Raw genomic sequence first — 25,839 nt, 5'->3', positions numbered from 1 at the left:
TTCCAGGGGATCATGTGCATCAAGGAAATGAAAATTAAGCAGATCAAGTAGAGGGGTTCCTAGATTGATTGGATTAGTTTTGGAATCAAACAGGAGCTAAAACTGAGGAATAACAAGAGATTGAGCTATGATGTGGAGCAGTGAACCCAAACTTTGTCCTTCATGGGCACTATAAACTATTTGGACTGTTCAGAATAACAAGGGAAGGACTACAAAGAGTTAAGTGGACTAACTATATAGGTGAAGGGAAAGAGAGAGTTAGTTAACTATCAGACCCAAATTATTTCCTATTAAGGAAAAACCTCAGCCTCTAAATAATGTGATTAAGCTCAATGACTAGAGAGCTTTGGGGGAAATGGGACTCACCCTATCAATTAATCACAAAGTTAATAAATTAATAATACAATTATTAAGCATCTTGTGCTAGCTGTTAGGGATGAAAGTAAAATGAATGAAACAATTCCTATTCTCAGAGAACTTACATTCTAATGAGAGACACAAGGACATATATAAGGGTAGACTAAATAAGACATGAAGAGATAAATATAAGTCTATGAAAAGTAGTTAACATACATGTAGAAGGTGATTCAGGAAGGAGGGTACTAGCAGTCAGGTGCTCAAGAAAGGCTTCATGCTGAAATTCTTACTTTAGTTCTGTATTAAAGGAAGAGAGGCAAAGGTAAAGATGGTGTACTTTCCAGGAATGTACATATTTCTATTTATTCACTTTGTATTCATGTGGTATATATATCTTTGTTGACTCTCCCATTAGAATGTAAGTTCCTTGTGAGCAGAGATTAATTCTTTATATTTTTATCCCTAGTATCCAGTAACTGCCCTATATATAGTAGTTGCTTGATTGATTGCCCTAGCCATACACAGCTCTGGATATCAATATTATATTAAATTCTACAATTCTTGGTCACCCATTCTAGTGGATTAAATGGAATAACATTAGGGTGTTTCGATTTGCATTTCTCTATTCGAGCATTTTTCGCATATGATTTTTAAAAGTCTATGTTTTCTCCTTCATATATCATCCATTCACATCCTTTGACCATTGCTCCACTGGGGAGAGTTTATTAGTCTTACAACTATGTACAATTTCTTTATGAGTACTAGATATCAGACTTTTTTATCTGATATGTATACTGAAAATATATTCCCAATCTTTTCTTTAATCTTAGATATATTATCATTGATAGGTATCAAGTCTGTCAATTTTGTTCGCAATAATTTCTTCCATTTGTTCACTTAGTAAAATAAAAAATCTTCCTTTACTATTCCTTCTTATAGGGTTTTTTGGGGGGAGAATTTAAACCATTTATATTTTTTCTTCTTTTTCTTTTTTTTTTTTTTTTCTTTTTTTGTGGGCAATTGGGGTTAAGTAATTTGCCCAAGGTTACACGGCTAGTTTTTTTGTGTGGGTGTTGTGTCTGAGGCCAGAACCAAACTCGGGTCCTCCTGACTCCAGGGCTGGCGCTTTACTCACTGCGCCACCTAGCCATTTAATTTCAATATCTGATTACACTGGGAAAATAATCAGCATTGGAATTTCTTCCTAGTATGTGGACTGACATAGAAAGCAAAATTGCAGATCAGAAGATTGTTGGGTGAGCATGGAATCAGAAAAAAGAGTTGGATGATCTTGAAGTACATTTCTATCAAGCTGGGGCAACTGAGGAAATTATGCTTCTTCGCTCTATAGATATGGGACTAGTCAACCAGTATCAGTCATTAGACTTCCTACCCTCCTTCCTAGACAGTCTTGTTGACACATCAACAAATTACTTTTTTTTTCTCAATTTTCTGTATTTCCAGCTGACCAGTACCCTTCTGTTAGGACAACACTAACTTAACAGACATGTTACAATACAAATGGATATGCATTTGTCATGGACTAGATTATTTATAAAGTCTTTTTCAGCTCTAAATTCTGACCTTGGTTAGACCTTAATTACATTTTCCAAATAAGATAACATTTAATATGCTTTGTAAACTTTAAGGCATTATTATTATCATTATCAACATATCTCCCAGAGAAAGTTTCAGCACCCTCTAGTCTTATCAACAATAACCCCATTTGGGGCGGCCAGGTGTCTCAGCAAGTAAGAGCATCGGCTCCAGTGTCGGAATGACCTGGGTTCAAATCCGGGCTCAGATACTTAGCACCACACCCAGAAATAACTGGTCATGTAACCTTGAGCAAGTTACTTAACCTTGATTGCTTAAAAAAAAAAACAATAACCCCATTATATACCATCATTTCAGGTGGATTGATTCTGCAGGTACCTACTATCATCTGTCTTAGACTGGCTCATATCAACCTCAATTTCAAATAGTGACTTCTTAAAAAAAAAACTCATATCTTCAGATTCTAGGGGATGTATCCATATGGAGTCCACTATAGACTGGTTAAAGAACATATATTAGGAATATGAATTTAAACTAAACAAATTCTTCATTTTATACCTAGTTTTTCCTAACTAAATGCTATAATTCTTAAGACTTTTTTTTTTAAATGGGAAGCTTTCTTTAAAAAGCCTAGGGGTGGCCAGGTAGCACTGTGAGTAAGAGCACCAGCCCCAGTGTCAGGATGACCTGGGGATAGAATCTGGGCTCAGATACTTAGCATCACACCCAGAAATAACTGGCCATGTAACTTTGAGCAAGTTACTTAACCCCACTTGCTTTAAAAAAAAAAAAAGCCTATAAAAACCATATATCAAATTGAAACCATATCCATAATCTTCACTTTGGCCGCGAAGTGTCTATATCAAGCATAAAACAAATGCCCATGGATATAAGGATGAGACCCAAACAGATCTAGTTCTCAAGCAGCACCAGAGGAGAGAATGTGTGCCTTATCCCCATTTTAGTTTGATCTCTAATCTAGGGTTATGCCTTCTCCCTCCACCAATCCATTTCAATTTATCATTAATTATAATAGTTGACAACATTTTATACAAGTTATCTCATTTGATCCCATTAAGCATCTGCATAGGAACACAGTGCAGCCTGAGTTGGGTTGTACTACATGCCATGAATTGTGGGGTGCCAAGTCTAACAGATTCTTGGGCTTGTATCTGAGTTCAGAGACTTGTGACTTGCTCTGAGTTCAAGGACTCATTGAGCTATGTCCGAGTCCATATTTGTTGACTTGTTCAAATCTGGGAAGGTGCAAAATCCCCTCTGGACAAGTGGTCGTATCTTTTTCCCTCCAAAAAATATTTGGCAATCAGTATCAAGAAATAGTGCTGTGTCTCCTACAAGCAGTTTGGGCATGCAGGAAGTAGCTTTATAATTAGCTGAGTACATTCCTAAGAAACTGATTATCCTAAGTTTACTGTGAAACTTTCCATGTATAAACAAGAAAGATATATAATCAACTATACTACTCCATTAAATCACCATTGTTGCCTAACTATGCTTGCCTAGCCCAAATCTTTTGTTCACCGTCCGTCCTATACCATCAGTTGCTGAATTAACACTATTTCAATAATATGTGAGTAACTAAAATGTACTCATTTTTTTCTCACTAGTCTACCCTATTCTAAGGAAGTATATAGTTCAATAATTAAGTCAACTATTTAATGCCAAGTGCATAAACATTTTACTAGTACCAGATAAAAAAGCAAGTAACTACTTATAAGTACTTGTAATTTTTAAAATTAAAATGATTTCATATAATCTTACAGACCAGTTCTTAAACAGATGCAGAGTAAATTTCACTTAGTAAAATGTCTGGGTTGTGTTTTGACAAACAATCCTTCTTTTTGGTAGAAGATGTTTACGATTTAGATAAGTACATTTTATTTTTATTTTATCTGTGATGGCTGATTTCACTTTATTTCATGACACATTTATTTGTTTGTTTGTTTTGCAGTTGTAAAGCAAATTTGAGAAATCATGGAAACCAGCAATGAAATTGCAGTTGTTGGAATAGGATGCAATTTTCCAGGAGGTGAGTGTGGTTATAACAATGATATCCAACAGGAATTTGGGAACTTACAAAATGTACAAACATCCTATGCTTCATTTGTGAAACATTTAACAAAGAAGTTTAATTTTAATTTAATTTCCCAATATTCTTTAAAGATATGAGAAAAGTTCAAATTATTTTAGTCTGATATTTCTGAGAATCTACCTTTCTGAGGATTTACCTGCCTGCCTAACATGCATCCCTGGTTTGCCATCCCATGGCTAGGAGAGCCTATGGATTACCTACAAAATATAGCCATTAAGTAATGGACTGATTTTTTTTTAACAAATGCAACTTATAGATCCAAATGAGTCTTGTCATTTCTCAAGCTGTCACCATAGAAAGTCTTAACACCTATTGCAATGGGGATGCTGTTGCTCAGGACATTTTGGGACTTCATCTTTTGGAATTATCTTTAATACCTAGACTCCTATTCTTTTGATTATACTTAATGGTGGTAAATCTTCATTTTCTGAGAATGTATGTCATATTTTGGAAGCTGCCAAAAATCAGTCAGAGCAAGACTGATGACTATGGCATTTTAGCAAACTGCAAAATACCATTTTGCATCCAAAACATGGTGTGATGCACTGAGATTGATCTTTTTTTCCTCCTCTGACTTTGCCATTGGCTCAGGAAGCAATTCCAAAAGAGGAATTCTAGAAATGGTCTACATGATGGCAGCATCACTGGAATACTTATGTAGATATTTTAATATGTTTGCTTAGAAAAAGGAGGGATGGGACCATGTCACAGTAATGCTTAGAGTATATCTATGAAGACTCATAGATGTGCTTTGCCATGCAGAGACAAAAGAAATATCATCCAAAGTTCTACCTGAGACAGTATTATTTAATACTCAAGGGGCAGCTAGGTGACGCAGTGAATAGAGCACTGGCCCTGGAGTTCAAATCCGACCGTAGACACCTAACACAAAACTAGCCATGTGACCTTGGGCAAGTCACTTAACCCCAATTGCCCTGCCTTCCCCCTCCAAAAAAGCAAAAAAAAAAAAAAAGATCAAATGAAAATATCTATGAAGGACCTGTCACCATAAAACACAATATAAGGAAAGCACAGTGCTTTGCACATTGCAGACTATTAATAAAAGCTTGTTACTTGCTGTCTATAAATGTAAGGTGTTTTTTTTTATAAAAACAAAGAGTGATTTATTTTTTAATTTCATTTCATTTTTTAAGATTACAATGAGTTGAAATCCCCAATCTTATTTAGAACCTGTCATTATTGATTGGTCTCAAATATACAAGAAACATTGGGAAAATTAGAAAATATTTATTTTAAACACTTTTTTCTTTTGTCTTACTAACCTTCCTCCTTGATTTATCAACTCGTCTTATTACCTTGCGTTATCATCTTTTTTACCCTTCAGCTCCTTTCTCATTCTGATACTCTTTCTGTTCTAGTCTTTGTCCTTTTCCTTCTTGAATCCCTTCAAACCAAGTCATTCTTCTTAAGTCCTTTAAGAAATTTTCAGCTAGAACCCCAAAGCTACTAAAATGTACATACCTTTGACCCAGCAATATCACTACAAGGCCAATATCTCCAAGAGAGATCAAAGGAAAAGGAAAAGGACTTATAGGTACAAACACTTATAGCAGCTCTTTTTGTGGTGGCACAGAATTGGAAACTGAGGGGATGTCCATCAATTTGGAAAATGGCTGAACTAGTTATAGTATATGAATATGATGAAATACTATTATGCTATAAGAAATAATGAACATGGTGGTTTCAGAAAAATCTGGAAAGACTTATATGAACTGATGTAAAGCAGAACCAGGAGACAATTATCTGACAACACTATGTAAAGATAATCAACTTTGAAAAACTTAGGAACACTGATACACAATGACCCGCCACAATTTCAAAGGACTCATGATGAAACATGCTCTCTACCTCCAGAGAGAGAACTGTTGAACTCAAAGTACAAATTGAAGGATATTTTTTCTTCCCTTTTTTCCCTTTTTTTTTGGGGGGGGGGGTGGTGGTAGGTGAGTGGGGAATGGCTATTATGAGAATTTGTTTTGCTTGACTATACATATTTATAACAGATCTTGTTCTTTTTGCCTTCTCAATAAGTAAGAAAGGGAAATGGGGGGGGGAAGGAATTCAGAACTGAAAATAAAATGAATTTAAAATAATTTAAGTCTTTTAGCTAGGTGGTGTAGAGGGTAGAATATTGGACCTGGAGTCAGGAAATCTGAGTCCAAAACTAGCCACAAGTTTCCACCTCTGGCAAATCCTATCTCTTCCCTTATATTTCCTAAGACATGAACAGGGAAAAAAAAGACATGAACCTACACAAAGCAGCAAATAATTCATAGAAATAATAGAGTAATACAAAAATTCCAAGCCTCCCTTAGATCTTCTGATCTCTAGTCTCTTCCCAAGTACCTCCTTTCTACTGCAGCTTCCTCAAGGCATTTTCTATGGCATGTTTCTCCTCTCTCTCACTCCCCAGCCAAATCCCTACCAGAATGACCTTCCTCTGGTACAGTTCTAACCAAGTCAGTGTCCTGTTCAAAAATCTTCAGTGGCTCCCCATTACCTCAAGGATAAAAGATGAACTCCTAGTCCTGGCATTTAAGACCCTCCACAATCTGACTCCCATTTGTCTTTCAGAAATCTAATGTGTAATAATCACTTAAACTTTTTAGAATAATACAGTGGAAAATACATTATCTCTACTTTATAGATGGGGACACAGGCCCAGAGAATGTAAGTGACCTGTCCACAGTCACATAGTTTTTCTTGACTTCAAGCCCAGCCCTCTACTTTGGCACACCCAGGCTAGATGAGAGGTAATAAGAAATGAATTATAGGGTTGTGGCCATATCAACAGAAAAGAGGTATATATGTAAGATATTGTGGAGGCAGAATTATAATGGTCAAGACTTAAATTATGAAAGTCTCCCTCTAAGCATGATGCTATTAAATTCAATTAAGGTCCTACTATATGCAAAACACCAGAACATTTTCAAAAATATAAACCTCACTTTTCACTTACATTTACTTTATATATGAAGCTATCACTGTATTTTTCATGTATGTAAGTTCCTTAGAACTATTCTTTCTTGGGTTTGCTTGGTTGTTATAGCTTATTTTTGCGAAACTTTTGCCATTGCAAAAGCATTTGCTAAGTTCCTGATATGAATCAGGCTTTGTGCTAAGAACACAAAGACAAAAATTAAACTGTCTCTGTCCTCAAGCAGTTTATACTCTATGGGGAGGAAAACAACATATTACAGGGAGACAACATAATATATAATTATATGCCAAACATATCCAAGGCAACTTGGTGGGGGAGACATTAGCAGTTCTGGAGAGTTCCCAATCTTCCAAGGCTTCCTACAGAAGAATGACTTTTGAGGTAAGCTTAGAAGAAAATCAAGGGATGAATTTAGTTGAAAAGAATACAAGTAATTATTAGAAACAAACAAAAAGGGGGAAATGGTGTTATTTTAACAGGAGAAGGAATTGACAATTTCTGGCAAGTGCTCGTGGAAGGCCGAAACTGTACAACAGAGATATCCCATGAAAGGTTTAATGTTGAAGAATGGTATGACCCAGATGAGAACATACCTGGCAAAAGCATAACAAGACGAGCTGCTCTTGCTGAAGGGTAAGATCATTCCTAAAATTTCTGTAAATACATATTCTAATTATTCAAAACCAGATTTCATTCTTAAAATCCTATTAAAGGTTCTAATTTAATCACTGGAAAGGTAAACTAACTTTCCCCGATTTCCTCTTACTTTCCTGTTACTTCTTTTTATTTTTTCTAACTAATCCCATGCAATAAAATTCGATAACATTTATGAAGCACTAGCTATTTATAAGGCCTTATGCTAAGGGATACAAAAATGAAAAGTGACACTTGCCTAACCTCAAGCAATTTACAGTTTAATAGGAGTGTAGATGAAAGGAATAAGACATATATATTTTTTTTAAACATGATGTAAATGGTGATGGAGGAGAGTCACACAAATTTTTCCAGAATAAAGGATGAGGCCTTTGAAGACATCTCTCAATGGAAGGTATTTACATCCCCATTTATGACATCTCTTTTGTTCAGGCGAGGAGTGGGAATGGATAATACTTGACTCATTCATACATCACTGAAGATGATAGCCATGATTTGATCAGGCTAAAAATGCAGGAATTATACTCTAAGACAGGTTCCAGGGAGCCCCTCAGACCTAGAGATGGCAGCAATGGAGAAACAATGGCAGAACATCCTGGGAGCTCCCAAAGGATAAAGTAATCATATTGGCTGAGTGCTGGTATCAGGCAAGGATGAGGGGACAGTGGTGAGAGTTCTTAGACCCAGTGTTTTAGAGAAAGAAGTTGGAGGTCCTAGAGGGAAGAGAGGAAAAACACACTCAGATTTTGTCATTCTATTTCTGAGGGTTATTAAGATAGCACAAATCTGTTGAAAAAGGGGTCTTGTGGTGTCAGGGGAATAAAGTCTAAATCATAGGGAGGCATGAAGACTCCTTAGGATGGTGGGACTTATTAGAGAGACTGAGGAAAGTCATATACTATGGGCTCTTGTAAGACCATTGTGGGGTTTTGCATTCTGTCTTTGAGTAAAATAAGAGCTGTCTTTTAGCCAATATATATTGTTGGCTTAAGTGTTTACACAGGATCTAATGGTCCTCTTCCTGTATCTGTGGTAATCTTGTCACATGCTGTATTCTGCTGTTCCAGGGGAGAATCTCAGTGGGAGCAAAACAAGGTTCACAGGGGAAATTCTTAGTGAGGGCATAATTCAAAGACTGATTTTGTAGGAATTCTCCCAGGACTAAATCCTGTCCATATAAACTCAGAAGTCAGGATCCTGGGCCACAGATTACAGTAAAATGTGATGGGGACAAAGAAGACCTAGGCAAGGTGCTATGAGAAATTCAAGAAAGGAAAGATTAGAGGGCAGCTAGGTGGCTGTATCAGCAATGCCATATTCACAATGCCTATAGAGATTACAAATATGCTGATATAATTATCCATTACAAAATACGTCATGTTTGCCATATGAGGAAATAAACTAGAAAATTTATTAAGATACCAAAAGACTGAGTCCCAAAACCAGAAAGTGAAAGCCATCAGAGTAGTTATGATATTGGCACAGGTAGATAAAGTAGAAAGCACCCACATTTTCAAGCCTTTAAAACAGAACAGGCTACCTCAGGCAAAGGTCCTCCTCTCCCCACACACAGCAACCACCCAGCGTCCTGGAAGCGCGCTCCCAGCAGCTCCGGCCCCTGGCAGTCCTCAGCAGGAGTCCTTAGCAGAAAGTCCTTAGCAGTCCTAACTCAAAAAGGGCTTCGCGCTGCCACTGCCTCTGCTGCTGCCGCCGTCACCACCACCGCCAGCCAACGCAGGAACGCTAGCTTGGCTTCCGCTTCCTCTTGCTCCGCCCCTTCCTGCTACATCAGCAAGTCCAACGGGGCATGGAAGATCTTTAAATCCCATAACCCTTACATTCGGCCCCAAGATCTTTCATGTCCCTTACTTGACAAAAATACAGTAGGAATAACTGGTGTCAACAAAATTTCACAACAATATAACAAGAATAGCACACAATAAACACAGAAAACCATATTTTAGGGTGGCGCTTGAGCACAAGCTCCCCATCATTCCCCCCACCCCGAACAAATGGGGCCCCAAAATCTTGTGGTAAGGGGTGAAGATCTCTTCTTCTATGGCTACTTGCTGCTGAAATCGGATGTAGAGCTGTCCCTGTCCTAAGGGGTCCCATTTGAGAGGTCAGTTCTTAATATGCTTGATGCCAGGTCCAAGGGTGACACATCACAGTTGCAGACAGGGGGTGACATCCAGCTTAAGCTATCAGGCATCTACAGATGGAGGGTACCAAGCCTGTGGAAACAAATCTAACAAACAAGGTGAACAAACAAAAAATCAAGAAAAAGCAAAGAGACAATAACCAGACTATCGTAGCCTCACTCACGGTAGAATAAATGAGTTAAGGGTACAATTTTGTAATCATCTTCTCCAGAATAAACAATAGTTACAGTGTTATCCCTCCCATATGCTATAATCTCTGCAGCCTTTGGAAGATCATCTGGCTTCCGTTTTACCCATACTTTAGCTCCTGATTTTATTCTATCAGTAGAACCAAATCCTTCAGTTCCTGTGACAGTTATTTTGGAAGGAGGGTCAGTTTTTACAAGTGTTTTTCTGGGTTGCATTCTTATAAGGACAAGCTACTAGTACACCTGAATAGGTATCAACACAAGTACATATAAATCTGCATCCTTTATCCAGTGGTAGTGGACCAATATAATCTATTTGCCAGATTTGGGCTGGGACTTTTCCTCTTGCTATCTCTCCAGTTACTACCCGAGGAACAGTTCGCTCTTTTTCCAATTGACATATATGACAGTCTTCTGCTATCTGTTTTAACAGTGAATGAGAGATACTAATACCTCGATCTTGTGCCCACTGGTGTGTGGCCTGGACCCCCAAATGGCCTGCTGTTTGGTGGACCCATTTTGCTAATACCGGATCATCAGTTGTTGTCAAAGTAGGGACAATATGTTCAGTAGCAATCTTTGCCAGTCGATCAGCATGAGCATTGTACTCACGTTCTGGTGTGGTGGGGGCCACGTGAGCATCTACATGAAAAACTGACAAGTCAGTGACCAAAGACATGTTCCAGATATCTTCCCATAATTCTTTGCCCCAGACTTGTTTCCCATGAATTTCCCAATTTTCATTTTTCCACATGGGCATCCATGTAGCTAACCCATTAGCTACCGCCCATGAATCAGTGAATATATGACACTGTCCTCCTTGTTCTATTTTGATGGCTTGATATACTGCCATAAGTTCAGCATATTGGCTACTTGCACCTATCCCAGTACTTTCCAAAGTCCTTCTAGTACATGGGTTATAGGCCACTGCTTTCCAATGTCTTTTTTGCCCCAAATATTTTGCTGTCCCATCAGTAAACCATGCATGTCTCTTTTGTTCCTCAGTTAATACATCATATCCCTCATTCCACTTTACAGTGGACTTTACCAACTGTTGCTTTGGCTCAGGGGGTGTGTCATTCCTCTCAATTTCTATGTTTGCTACAGATTCATGTAGAGCAGAGACTCCGCTTTTGCCTGTTTTCGCTCTATTTTGAATATACCACTTCCATTTGATTATACTAGCCTCTTGGGCATGTCCAATTCTGTGAGAAGCTGGGGTACTCATTACCCAGGTCATAATTGGGATTCCAGGTCTTAATATCACTTCATGGCCCAGAGTCAGTTGTTCAGTCTCCACCAAAGCCCAATATGCAGCTAACAACTGCTTTTCAAAAGGTGTATACTGGACTCCAGATGAAGGGAGTTTCCTACACCAAAATCCCAAAGTGGATAGAGAACTGGTCCTGGAGTTGGGAGGATCTGAGTTCAAATCCATCTTCAGACACTTACTAGCTGTGTGACCCTGGGCAAATCACTTAACTCCCATAGCCTCAACAAAAAAAAGGAAGGAAGGAATGGAGGGAGAGAGGGAGAAAGGAAGAAAGGAAAGATTACTTTGGCCTGAAACAGAGGAAAAGGGTATTGGGAAGATTTCATGAAAGAGGTAGCCATTGAGTTGGGCTTTCAATGAAGGGACTTCCACAGACAAAGATGGGGTGAGAGAGGGGGTCTCTTCTAAATACAAGTGATAGTGAAAGTAAAAGCAGAGATGGGAGAAGACAGGATGAGAATGAAGGAAAAAATAGTCTATACTTTAGTTGGTATGTCGATTACGTGAAGGAGAGATGTGTGAGATAAGATGGGCCAGGTAAGTCAAGTTGTGAAGGGCCTTGAATATGAAAGTCAGGAGTTTAAACTTTGCCTGACAAGCAATGAGGAACCATGAAAAGATTTTGAATAGAGAGAAGACATGATGGTAGTCATCTAGCCATCCTGCTTAATCCTCCCCTAGTACCATCCTCTCACCCATTTCCATTAGCTAGGATGCCAATTGCTTTCTTTCCTTGCCACATCTTCCACAGAGCCATTCCCCACTAGAATATCATTCCATTTCCCTCCCAATCCAACCATTTCTAATCCTTTTCCTTCTCATGTCTGCACCACAAAGCCACTTGGCATGATTTCCCATTCTCTCTTCCTTTGCCTCAGTCTCTAAGGGGCTAGCTCATGTCCTTGATCTTACTTGTTCTGGGAGTTTGGCTCATTAATAATCCCCTTTCTCTTTCTAATCTTCAATTTCTTTCTATTCTTCATATTTGTTAGCTCCTCCCCTGCTGCCTTCAAACAAATTCAGGCCTATCCTATCCTTTGAAAACCTTCTCTTGATTCTTCCATTCCCTCAAGCTATCACCCTGTCTCTCCTCTTCTTCCCAACCAAACTCCTAGAAAAAGTTATCTATACATCTGCCTCTGGTTCCTCCCTTCTCCTTCACTTCCCCATCCCTTTCAGTCTGTCTTCTGTTCTCACCACTTCACTAAACCTACCCTCCTAATTGCTAACCAAAACTCTCTTGATTGCTAAGTCCAATTTACTTTTCTCAGTTCTTATCCTTCCTGACCTCTCTATAGCATTTGATGTTGATGACCACTCCCTCCTCCTGAATACTCTCTCTTTCCTTGGCTTTTGTGATACAGCTCTTAGTTCTCCCCCTACGTAGCTGTCCGTTCTGTCTCAGTCTGCCTTGCTGCACTAACTGCCTTTGGACATCTTTAAGACATCCCGTAGGTGTCTTGAATTCAATATGTCTAAAACAGAATGAATTGTCCTTTCCCAATCACCCCACTTTCAAACTTCCCTATTATTGGTCCAATAATACCACCATCCTCCCAGTTACCCAGGTTTACAACTTTGGTACCATCTTTGATTCCTCTCACTGACCCCACATATCCAGTCTGACCATGTCAATGCTCAATACAACACCATATACACTCAATAAACTCCAGTGGCTACCTATAACCTTATGATAAAATGTAAAGGGTCTGATTGCCATGTAAGGTTTTCTATAACTTGTCCCCTTCCTACCTTTCCAGTCTTTTTATACTTGACTCTTTTTCATGCACACTCCAGCTATAGATGCCTATTTGTTCCTCCTAGCCCATGATACTCCATACCACGTCTCCATACCTTTGTCTCTCATGCCTGGAATGCCCTCCCTCATCAACCCTGTCTCTTAGTTTTCCTGGATTCCTTCAAGACTCAACTCAAATCCCTTCCACAAGAGGCGTTACTCTCTGAAATCTTCTCTTTATATATCCTTTATATATACCTACTTATTTATGTTTTTAAAAATCCTAAACCAATGAGGAATTTAGTGGAATTGATCACATATAGGTGGAAGTATTTGAGCTAAGATCAAATACTTCAAGATCTGGTGCCTTCAACAGAAGCGTGGCAAGAAATTATCACAACTCTAACTCTTGTAACCTGTTTCAAAAATGCACCTTTGCTAAAGTAAGTGCCTCATTGGAAGCTGTTTCATATTCTTTTTTCCCTACTTTTCCTTCATAGGTTTAATGAATTTGACAACAAATTGTTTGGAATCAGTGACTCAGAAGCTGAGCGTGTGGACCCCCAGCATAAAGTACTCTTGGAATGTGCTTACAGAGCTCTAGAGAGTGCTGGAATCCCTACTGATGAAGTGTCTGGCTCCAAGATTGGGGTTTTCATTGGTGAGACAGTAGGGATGGAATGACATGCAGCAGAGATCATTCAACTCAGGAACCAATTAAAAATATAAATAGCAATGACTGTGATGCTGTAATGTAAACCTGAAGAGGTTTGGGTTCTGGGGCAAATGAATGCATGACAATTGACCAGAAATCCTAAATTCAGAGAATGTCCCTTTTGGCTCTCTTCTTATCTACCCACTCCTGAAAAGACGTACAATTCATGAAAAACAAGGTTGGCATGATTGCATTCTTTCCCCCTACAGTAATCTCAGTAATTTTTTTCTTTACTTTATAAGATAGTACTTTGCATTCATATAGAATAAGGGACTAGTTTTTTTCAAAAGTTTGTGATAGCCACAATCTCGTAGTATTATTTTTATTAGTAAGACATTTGGCGAATTCATTTTCTGCCTTCATTTGTGTTTATCCCATGCTATAGTTTAAATTACTTATTTTAATAGAAAAACCAAAAACTGCAGAATATCAATTGCTCTTAACTACATACCAATTTTTTATTGATAAATATTTCTTCTACTAAAAAGTTCAAAATAAAAGTTTGAACTTACAAAATAAAATAAAGAGGCAACATTTTAATCTGTGGATTTAAAGAATTACCAAGGTAAATCTAATCATGTGAAGATGGTAACATCTACTGGTGAGCTATGGTATTGTGCCCGTCTCTGATACATCTTATTGATACCTCAGAAAGAAGAAAAAAAGCAAAATGTTTAGAATCACATGTCTTAAGTTGGGAGGTTCATTTCAACTCAGTGCAATCAACATTCACTGTGTCTAATGTATGCAGGGCACTGTACTTCAAAGAGAAGCACAGGGTGTCTCAAAAGTCCTAGGGGAGTCATAAGCTTATCTAAATAAAGTTATTAAAGCTTTAAACTGCACTAAGACTTTTGCTACATCCCGTATAAAAATTAGATAAGACTATCTCTTTCATCACAGAGTTTACAACTTACAAGTAGGATAAGTCACAAAGACAGATCATTAAAATACCAAGAACACAGCACAAATACAATACAGTTGAAGCTATGGAAGGAAGTACATCTAAAAACAAGAAAGAAAGACCAAGGAAAAAACCTGTTGAAGAGGTCAGGAAAGTGAGGAGCCAATGAAGGATCCAGAAAAGGAGTAATTACATAGATAAGAAAGACATAGGAAGAAAAACAGGAGAGTAGGTCATATGCAATCAATATCACATATTGATACTTTTCCAATAAGGAAAGTATCAATAATTTGTGTCAACGATGTCAAAAGCCATAGAACAACCAGGAAGAATGAACACTGAGAAAAAGTCTTTGGATTTCATGACCACATGGTCAATGGTGCAATTTGAGAGAGGACTTTCAGTGGAGTGATGGGAGTTAAAGCCAGAATGCTAAGAACTACGTGTGATATTTTGCAGTACTCACAAAACGCTACTCTTATTTCTCAAGAGCTCTATGAAGGAGCATTGGTTGGTTTGGTTGTATTGAATTTTTCCTCTTTCTTTTTTTAATCTTCATTGCCAGGGGTGGTTCTCTCAACTGAGAGGGGAGAGGGAAACGTTTAGAAGTGAAAGTGATATGAAAAAAATGAGATTAAAAATGAGATTTTTAAATGACACTTAGAACTTAAGTAGATGTTTCACAAAATCCAACAAAGACTTTTAACTAAAGGTAGACTTCAGAAAACCTGTATCTCATCTTAACCTTTCAGATATCTTTCAACCAACCTTCCATAACAATGTTTTCAACTTATTTTATTAGAAGACAATGCTGTGTGTGTGTGTGTAGGTGTGTAAGTGTGTGTAAGGGGGAGGGGAGTGCACGCATGCTTCATGTTAGCAAAAAAGTAAAATGAAATTCATTTCACACAGGACAATTTTATTGCTGATCTTGCTGGAAAACCTGTAACTCCGTGAAGGAAGGGTACCTGAATATATATGGCTTTATTTTCTGAAAATCTTCACTGAAAATTCAGATGACAGATATTCAGAATTGAAAAGTGATTTAGATTCAGAATTTACATTTGTGCTATATTCTTCTCATGTCTCTCACTTAATTTTTTTTCTTTGCTTATAGGTATTATGAATCGAGACTATGAGTGCATGACCTCCAAAATCCCCAAATCTTTGAACCATTATAATGTCACTGGATCTGCAATGAGCCTAGCTGCTAACAGGATTTCATATGCATTTAACCTAACTGGACCATCAGTTGCATTAGATACAGCATGCTCAGCGTCTCTTGTTGCCTTGCATTATGCACTCCTTTCAATTAAACAAGGTATTAGCTGAATTTGAATAGCCTATAAAATAATGCCGTATTGCTGATAATTACTGTATTACTCATTACTGGGCTTTCTTTTCTTTTTAAATAATTTGTTGATACATTTTTAAACATCAGTTTCTCTTTTCAATGGTCCCTCTCAGGGCAGTTAGGTGGCACAGTAAATAGAATACTGGCCCTGGAGTCAGGAGCACCTGAGTTCAAATTCTACCCCAGACACTTAACACTTATTAGCTGTGTGACCTTGGGCAAGTCACTTAACCCTAATTACCCTGCATTCCCCCTCCAAAAAAATTACCAAAAAACAACAACAAAAAACAATGGTCCCTTTCTACTGCCATTAGAATCCTTCCTTTTTAACAAATAAGTACAAACAAAACATTGTCTGAAAACATATGCCTCATCCCACACACATTTATACTGATGAGAGACGTACTTCACCTAATATCAATCCTCAAGAGTCTGGATTGGTTACTACTTCGGTCAGAGTGAAAAAAACTTTTCTTCCCTACATTTATTTGCCACCAAGAATGATACAACTGAGGTTACTTATTGTTGGTTGAAACATCACATGATTTGCCAGTCAACCATAGTCAGAAAGTCAAGCACTTCAAAGTAAACTGAGAACCAGTATTAGATTTCTCAAATCCTATTTCTAAGTTCTCTATATTTAACATCGTCTTTTGAGGAAAAAATCTGAAAAGATATTGCAGAATTTAGGAACAAGAATTATAAGAACTGAAAGGGCCCCCCGAGATCACTCATTGAATCTCTTTATTTTAAAAAGGTCACACATGGTCAAGATGATATAGGTAATTAATGACAAAGAGTAGGACTAGAACCTCTGTGAATTATTGAATTAACAAACATTTATTAAGCACCTACTATATGCCAAGAACTATGCTATTACACTGTGACAAGCATATTCACCAGCTATTAAAACTGAAAACTGTGGGGCGGCTAGGTGGCGCAGTGAATAGAGAACCAGTCCTGGAGTTAGGAGGACCTGAGTTCAAATTTGGCCTCAGACACTTAACACTTACTAGCCATGTGACCTTGGGCAAGTCACTTTACCCCAATTGCCTTGCCTTCTCCCCTCCAAAAAGCCCCCCCAAAAAAAACAACTGAAAACTACCTTGAGACTTTGAGGACACCCTCTATAATAAAAACTGACATTTATATGATAAAGTTTACAAAGCACTTTACATATATCATTTCATTTGAGACTCACAACACTGTGAGATACTACAGATATTATTGTTCCAAATGTCTAAAGTTCAAGTGAGGTTAAGGGATTTACCCATCATGACTATATGCTAAAAAGTAAACTAGGTAAGACTGAAACTGGGACAATCTTGACTTTTTGGTGCCACTCCCTTCCCCCAATGCCACACTGCCTCTCTACCACTAATATCCTACTTTAGTAACATCTAAAACCAGAGAGCCCTGATTTCATAAGAACATTGCCTTGTCCACACATCCAAAGTCCAAATCGAATTTTGATCTAAAAAAAAAAAATAGTAAAAATAGGTGTTGTAGTGGAGAGAGCACCAGACCTGGATTCAGGAAGACTCATCTTGAGTTCAAGTCCAGCCTCAGACACTTAACTCTGTTTATCTCAGTTTCCTCATCTATAAAATGAGCTGGACCAGGAAATGGCAAACCACTCCAGTATCTTTGCCAAGAAAAGTCCAAATGGGGTCACAAAGAGTCAGACACAACTGAAATGACTGAACAACAACAAAAGGAAAAAAAATAGGGGTAGCTGGTGAAAGCCCTTTCTTTCTGTTAGACTCCAAAAATCCAATGAATCATAGGCCTATATACAGCATTAAAAATTTAACAATCGATAGGAACATACACTTATAAGAGGGTTGAATAGTATGTGGCTAGAAATAGAAAAAATGAAGACTTAAGGTGGAAAGGAAACATAATCAGATTATTGAGCCAACTACCTTTTAGAAAAAGCTATTTACCAGATCCTTTCCAACGGAATGTAAAAAAAAAAGCATTCTTTATTTAAATCAAAGTCTGCTTCTTTTAGGCAAATATTCTTTTTTGTTTGTTTGTTTCACTGCAGGAGACTGTGAAGCAGCTCTCTGTGGTGGAGTGAGTTACATTTTAGATCCTAATATTAATATAATGCTGAGTAAAGCCAAGATGATAGCTCCAGATGGGATAAGTAAACCCTTTTCTATGAGAGCAGATGGTTATGGAAGAGGTGAAGGCTGTGGCATTGTCTTACTGAAGCCACTAAAGAAGGTAAGATTTTGGGGAAAGTTTTCATAATGAAAATTGTTTAATATATCTATAACTAATTCTAGGGATAGCTAGGCGGCACAGTAAATAGAGTACTGGGGCCTGGAGTTGGGAAGGCTAGGAGGGAAACCAGGATGGCAAAGGACCTTGAATTTATGGGCATTTGTTTCAAGAAGAAACTTGGAGCGATTAAAAGCATTTCTACTCTGCTCCCTAGCTTCTGTTCAATTCTGAGTCTGGTTACTGTCCATGCACAATGTCCATCCAAGATGTACTGATCATATGTACTGATCACATGTCTATGACCAACACTATGTAGATTAGCACTTCGAAAATAATGGACATTTCATCTGGGGTCCATAGAGTTCTCAGAATCAGAGAACCTCAGATCCTTAGACACCATCTAGTATAACCTATTATATATATGAACAGGAATACTTTCTACAGCTTCCTTGATAGGTGACCATGCAGTCTTTACTTAAAGCCCTTTAGGGAAGGAAATCCATCTATTCCAAAATAGTCCATTCTGCTTTTTAATAGCTCTGATTGTTGGGGGCGGGGTTTCTCATATCAAACCTAAATTGCTTTCTTTGCTGCTTCGGCCACTTACTCCTAGTTTGGTTTTTTTCCCCTCTAGTGCTAAGCAGAACAAATGTAAACTCTAACCCTCTTTCAAATGACAACCCTTCAAATACTTAAAGATGGTTTTGCTGTTCCCTCATAAGTCCTTTGTTTTTCAAGTTTAACAGGCCCAGTTCCTTCAACTGATCCTTGTACACATGGTCTCTATACCCTTTACCAAACTGTTTACCCTCCCCTTGACACAGCCAAGCTTATTAATGTCCTTTATAAAATATGATACCCAGAACTGAAAGCAGTATTCAAGATATGGTCTGACCAAGGCAGAGAGTACTTACATTCCTAATTCTAGTTTCTACCTGGTAGCTTGCTAACTTCTCTTCCCTCTCAACCAAGTTTGCAAAGAGGAAAGCAGAGAGACATCAGGTGCCTAACATGTCAAAATAGACTATAAAACCATCACTAAAAACATACAATAACGTAATTCAAGCTACCACATTCTATTCCTAGTCTAGGTCATCTCCCCAAATTCAGAATTTTAACAGAATAGAATGATTCCAGAATCCTCTTGGGGATTCCCAGTACCTCTGAGATGTCCTCCGAGACTTGAAACCACATTATAAGGCCTCAGGGTCACTCAGAATTCCTGAAATAAACCCTAGAAAAGACCCACTATATCAAAGGAGTTGACCCCTTACAACGCGTAGATTCCCATGTTAAAGAGTGTATACTCTTCTGTATACTGTACATCACTATTCTGATCCTGTAGAATCCCATAAGGAAAAACAGTGAAAGACTGAGCACCCTATTAGTACAAGAAAATAAGAAATCACACATGACAGGGGAAAAGAGGCTAAATCTGAAATCCCTTTTGTGTTTTTCAGATAAATATCCGATATCCTAACTCACAAACCACAAAATGAAAACTTACGTTGCAGAGTTCAATTGCCCATGTCCATAGCTCTCAAACACAATAGACTGAGTTAAGTTGTTTTGTCCTGTTATAAATACATATTATGCACACATATACATACATTTGTACATAAAATATACACATACATTTCTATTGATATACTCCTTTGAAAATGGCAAGGCAAATTGACATACCACTTCTAAAATGGCAAACTGTACATCGAAAGTAAAATGTTCCATTTCCCCTTTGGATTTTTTAAACTAGGAAACCAATACTATTCCATGTTACTGAGTCATATTTTTTTTAACAGGCACAGGAAGATTGCAACAAAATCTGGGGTATTATCAGTATCAGTGCAGTGAATCAGGATGGCCGATCAGTAACTCCCATCACCAGGCCCTCTCAGAAACAACAGGAGAAGCTTCTAGAGAGCATTTATTCGAATCACATCAACCCAGCAGACGTGCAATATGTTGAAGTCCATGGCACAGGAACCCCCGCTGGAGACCCTACTGAAGCAGAGAGCATAGGCAACATTGTTGGCAGAAGAAGATCCAGTAATGCACCTCCTCTGAAGATTGGTTCACTGAAAGGCAACATTGGTCATACTGAGTCAGCTGCTGGAATAGCAGGCCTAATTAAAGTCCTTCTCATGATGAAACACGAAAAGATTGTCCCATCTCTCCACTATTCAGAGAGCGAGAGTAGCATAAACACAGATAAGTTAAATGTCTCCATTCCAACCAAAGTAGAGAAATGGGAAGAGTCCCCAGAATTTGGCAGAATTGCTGGTATAAGCAGTTTTGGATTTGGGGGGACCAATGCTCATATTGTTGTCAGACAGTTTAAACAGCAACATCAGCATATACCTCTTAAAAGGCCCTATGAAATATTTGTACTTTCTGCAGCTTCCAGTAAGTCCCTCAAGCTCACAATGGAAGACACTGCTCAACAACTGAGCCAAAGAAACCAGGAGTCATTGCAGAATCTGGCCTACACATCGGCGTGTAGAAGGAACCATGCCAATCACATATACAGAAAAGCATTTGTGACAACTTCCCTAGGGAATCTGCAACAAAGGCTTATTTCAGCAACGAAAGCACAAATATCTCATACAAAGGGGACTCCCCAATTGATATTTGTCTTCTGCGGTAATGGGGCCAATTATAAGGGGATGGGCAAGCTCTTATTCAATTCTGAGCCAGTGTTCAAAGAAAAGTGCCAAGAAATTGCTAATCTGTTTATTCAATTTGAACCCATCAGGTTCCTGGATTTAATAGAAAAAGAATTTGATGATTTTTCAAGGCCTGACATAGCCCAGCCACTCCTTTTCATAATTCAGGTGGCTTTGGCATCCCTCCTGAAATTCTGGGGCATCAAGCCTGCTGTTGTCGTAGGCACATCAATTGGAGAAGTAGCTGCTGCACACTGTGCTGGATTTCTCTCCCTCGAAGATTCCGTGAAGATTATCCATTATAGGAGCAAGTATCAGTCAAAGGTAGTTGGAGGGAAAATGCTGGCAGTTGGAAACATCCCTGTAGAGGAAATCTCAAAAGCCCTGGACCCTCACTCTGGAAAGGTGTGCATTGCATCCTTCAACAGTCCCCTTTGTTGTACTTTGTCTGGAGATGCAGATTCTGTGAGTGTCGTTCATGACGAGCTAGCTCAGCAATTTGGGAAAAGAAACATATTCCTATGTATCTTACCTCTTCCAGTTGCATATCACAGTTATATGATGGATCCAATAGTCGATAAAATTGCAAAAAATATAGGAAATCTGGTGATGCAGGAGCCAGAAGTAGAAATGTTTTCAACAGTGACCGGAAGAGTAAGTTCTGAAAAAGACTTCAGTACAGGCAGATATTGGGCCAGGAATGTTCGAGAGCCAGTGGTTTTCACAGAAGCCATCACAGCTTCATCTCAAGGAAGAAAAAACCTAGTATTTGTTGAAATAGCTCCGAAGCCATATTTCAAAAGACTCATCAAGGAAACTTTAGGAGAACAAACACTTGTTCTTCCTTCCCTACAAAAGGAAAAAAATTATGAGACCCTTTTTGCTTTGGTAGAAAATCTATTTGAATTGGGATATGATCTGAATTGGCCACACTTCTATGATGGGTTGAAAGCAATTCCATCAGACTACCCTAGATATCAATTTGATCATCAGAATCTCAAAGAATACCTGCAAAGTGTTCAGGAGCACCACAGCACAGCCAGTGTCAATCATCCTCTCATTAGCAATGCAAATAATGGCTTAGAAATCATCTGCTCAATATCCGAGGATACCACACCCTATGTCTATGAGCACAGAAACAACGGTGTGCCTTTGGTGCCTAGTGCCCTGTATGTAGAGCTTGGCTTAGCCACAGTAATGAACAGTTCAAAACCCAAAATACCTTTAAAGAGATGTCAGATGAGCATAAATTTTGTAGCTCCCTGTGTGGTAAAACACAATTTCCTAGATTTAAAGATCCAAGTGGAATTAGGGAAAACAGCAGCAGAATTCACAATATCCTCTTTATCATCTGCAATAATTTATGCAACAGGTAGAATTGCAAAAATGACTGAAATTTTGGATGCAAAGAACCTCTGCCTTGAGGGCATTATACAAAGGTGCAAATCAGTCATAGCCATTAATAAAGTTTATGAAATCCTCTCCCTTTCTAGTTTTCAATATGGCCCTATTTTAAAACAGCTAAGTGATATTTTATACTGTGATAAGCTAAAGGAAGGCATAACAAACATCATAGTAAATGAAGAAACCATAAAGGAAATGCATGACTATTACATCCACCCAGTGCTGTTAGACTGTTTCTTGCAAATGACAGCTGTAATGGCCATTAAAAGTATAGAAGCTGAAGGAAAACCTGGATATCTAACTTCCATTGGCAGCCTTGCTGTCTTTGGAACCCTGGAAGAGGAAATGCAGATATATATAAAAACCAGCAAGTCTACTGAGAACTACGTCGAAGTGTGTGGATGCTTTACAAACAAGCATGGTCAAGTTTTGGCAGAACTGAAGAATGTAGGATTCAAGTTTGTGACACAGACAGCCAACAAGGATAATGTCTTTCTAGAAAACGAATGGACAGAAGTCTCTCCTATCCCAATGGCTGGCAATTTAGAAGAAACACCACAGTTCATAGTGTTTGCTGACCAATTTGGGGTAGCTAAATTACTACAAGTGTATTTACATAACAAGTCCAAGTATGTTACATTTGAGAAATGGGAAACAACTCTAAATTCAGAAAAGACAGGTGATATGATGAGAAAGGAGATCAAGGGCTTCCGTGATGTGTTGTTCATGTGGGGAATCCAAATATTAAGTGAAGAAGAAACACCAGCAACGCTAATAATGCAACACGTGGCTAAGCGTTGTGAGGCATTTCGTCAAATTATCTTGGCTGTGAGAGAACAAAACTGTCATTGTTCTGTGACCGTTGTCACTTACAGAACAACATCAAGGAATGTGAATCACATTAATCCTGGATATGCTCTGCCTGGTATGATAAGAAGCTGTTTTGTCGAAGTTCCAGAGATTACATTTAAAATGATAGATATTAGTTTTAAAAGTACACAGGACATAGAAAGTTTGGCACAAGCTATCATTAACTATAAAGGGGAAGACTATCCTGAACTCTGGATTGATCAGGGGAGAATTTATACTACTGAAGTCAAAATTACTCCTTTTCATGACCCTGATGATGTCCCATCTCCAAAGCACCTTCAGAACTCTGAAATGTTTACTTTATATTCGGCCGATCCATATAAGACAACAGATCTGTGTGCCCAGTTATCAGACCAAAGGGCTACTTACCTTGAAAACCACACTGTTGAAGTTCAGGTAGACAAAATATGCATCCATTCAGAAGACTATTTTCCTGTTAGCACCTCTAGTTTGACCCTTGGAAAGACTCTGTACTGGACTGAGCACACTGCAGAAAAACATCAATTGCTCGCCCTGGACTTCAGTGGTAGAGTAACCAACGTAGGCAAAGGAGTGAAAGAAGTGAAGGTTGGTGATCACATTGCCACATGTTTCCCAACTGATGCATCATCAAGGGTCTTACTTCCTGAGTCTGTCTGTCTTGACACCACAAAGTTCACAGTTCTTAGAAGTGCCCCTTGTGTATCATACTTCATAATAGCTTGGAAAATTCTTACTCAGATATTATTTCCAAATACAAAGCCTCTTGCTTCCCTTGCTATCATCTCCACGGAACCTGGGTCTGTTCTAAGCAAAGTGCTGACTTTGGTTGCTAAAGCAGATGACTGGAAAGTCAGCCATGCCTTGCCCTCTCCTAATCTATGGAATGATGTGAAACATTGTCAGGCGCTCATTTTTCTGCCTCCATTAACGAGCTTCTATGTGGAAATGCTCTCTGGGCTTTCCCACCTCAGAGATGTGGTTTTTGTTTATGGAGGTCGCCAGCCTGAATTTCTCCAGCATCTCTTTAATAATGGCTATGACCATATTCAGGTTCACACAGTAAACCTGAGCCAGGTTTTTCAGAAATCAGCTCTACTACACAGCAATATGGTTGCTTATAAATGGATATATTCAATGAACTTGAAAGAGATTACAAACTTAGACCACTTTGTTTTTCAACAAAAGAAGTCATTTACATGCACTCAGCCTGTCTCCTATTTCTCGTGCACAGCCATTCCTCTTGCTGTGTTGGGAGGAAGGTTACCAGAAAGTGAACTTTCAGGCATACCTAAGTATATGGGAGAAATGAAATTGTTTAAGTCAAATGCAGTGTATATTGTGGCAGGCGGACTCTCTGGCCTTGGCTTAGAAACAGTCAGATTCATTGTTCAGAATGGAGGTGGCTCCGTGGTGATTCTTTCAAGACGAAGTCCGAGTACAGAGCAACGAAAAGAAATGCAGTCTTTCGAAAGTCAGAATGAAGGCTGCAAGATCATTAGCCTGCAGTGTGATGTAAGCATCACCTCTGAAGTGAAAAAGGTGATCAATTACATCGGCAACATCTTTCCAAAGGGTACAATCAAAGGGATATTCCACAGCGCGGCTGTGTTGGATGACGGGCATCTCGAAGTTCTGAACCTCACTCGCTTTGAGAAAGTACTAAGTCCCAAAGTTGCAGGAGCAATTAATCTTCATTGTGCTACTAGAGAATATGAACTGGATTATTTTGTCTGTCACTCATCTGTTACTTCATTCCTTGGGAATGAAGCCCAAACAAATTATGCTGCTGCTAACTCTTTTCTAGATATCTTCTGCCATTATCGGAGGAACTGTGGTCTTCCCGGTCAATCCATTAACTGGGGAGCTTTGAATCTTGGGCTGTTGCAAAATAAACAGGACTTGCAAAAATTTTTGGCAAACAAAGGAATACTTACTCTTCAGAAATCGGAAATTGATAAGTACCTCCGTAAATGCTTACTTCTGAATAATCCTCAGCAAGCAATTGTTAAGTTTGATTACAAAAACTTACATGATTACTATTTTATTCAGGCTCCATCTCTCAAAATCCGTTTTTCAGCAATTTTCCAAGAAGAAACCAAGAATGGGGATGAGTATAACTTAGTAGCTCATGAAAATTCATCTCCATTAGAGAATGAAACTTAAATTAACTCCCTAGCAAATGAATTCAGTAATACCATTCTTGACATTTCAATGGACACATCTCTTACGTCTCTTGGCATTGACTCTATGACAGCTATAACCCTGAAAAATAAGATCTTCCATGACAAAAAGGTGGATGTTCCTCTTATCAAACTATTTGATCCTGATGCAACTCTGATGACCTTAAAATTGTTTTTGGATGAAAAATCAAATGAAACAGTCAACAATGGAGACAATGACAAAAATAAAAGAAATGACTAGTTTTAGAATAGCTGGAGGAAGAATAATGAACAAAAGTGAAAATTAAAAACCAAAAACGCAAAATGAGAAACATGGTGCTTTGGGAATAGTAAATAATTAACTCACCCTTTTATACCTTTCTGGTTCAGATTTCAAATATAATATTAAGGATTCAAATATCATAACACCTATATTTAGAGTCTACTAGAACTCAGGAAGCAGAAAAAATTTCCAGGAACAACTCCAAAGGAATATTTACAAGACAAAGGGACTATTAACTAGAACCCTAGATTATATCAAAGATATATAGA

The 25,839-nt window shown here is 38.3% G+C and overlaps 2 protein-coding genes across 2 annotated transcripts in view; one reads left to right on the top strand and one right to left on the bottom strand.

The window, feature by feature from the left end:
* Window positions 1-25,839, bottom strand: part of RAB18 (RAB18, member RAS oncogene family) — a 508,262-nt gene that overhangs the window by 272,514 nt on the left and 209,909 nt on the right. The gene's annotated exons all lie outside the window — the stretch shown is intronic.
* LOC138159829 (phthioceranic/hydroxyphthioceranic acid synthase-like) lies at window positions 3,910-25,549 on the top strand. The gene is given in 6 exon segments (XM_069086121.1): window positions 3,910-3,964; window positions 7,469-7,622; window positions 13,505-13,665; window positions 15,741-15,944; window positions 18,028-18,209; window positions 20,009-25,549. Coding segments are annotated over 6 exon segments (6,297 nt in total).

This window comes from Petaurus breviceps, unplaced genomic scaffold, assembly GCF_028583685.1.
Source record: "Petaurus breviceps papuanus isolate PSGF00001 unplaced genomic scaffold, PetGlider_PUasm1.0 178, whole genome shotgun sequence".
In the NCBI taxonomy this organism is placed as follows: Eukaryota; Metazoa; Chordata; class Mammalia; order Diprotodontia; family Petauridae; genus Petaurus; species Petaurus breviceps.
The sequence above is the reverse complement of the archived record's forward strand: the minus strand, read 5'-3'. Positions and strand labels throughout refer to the sequence as shown.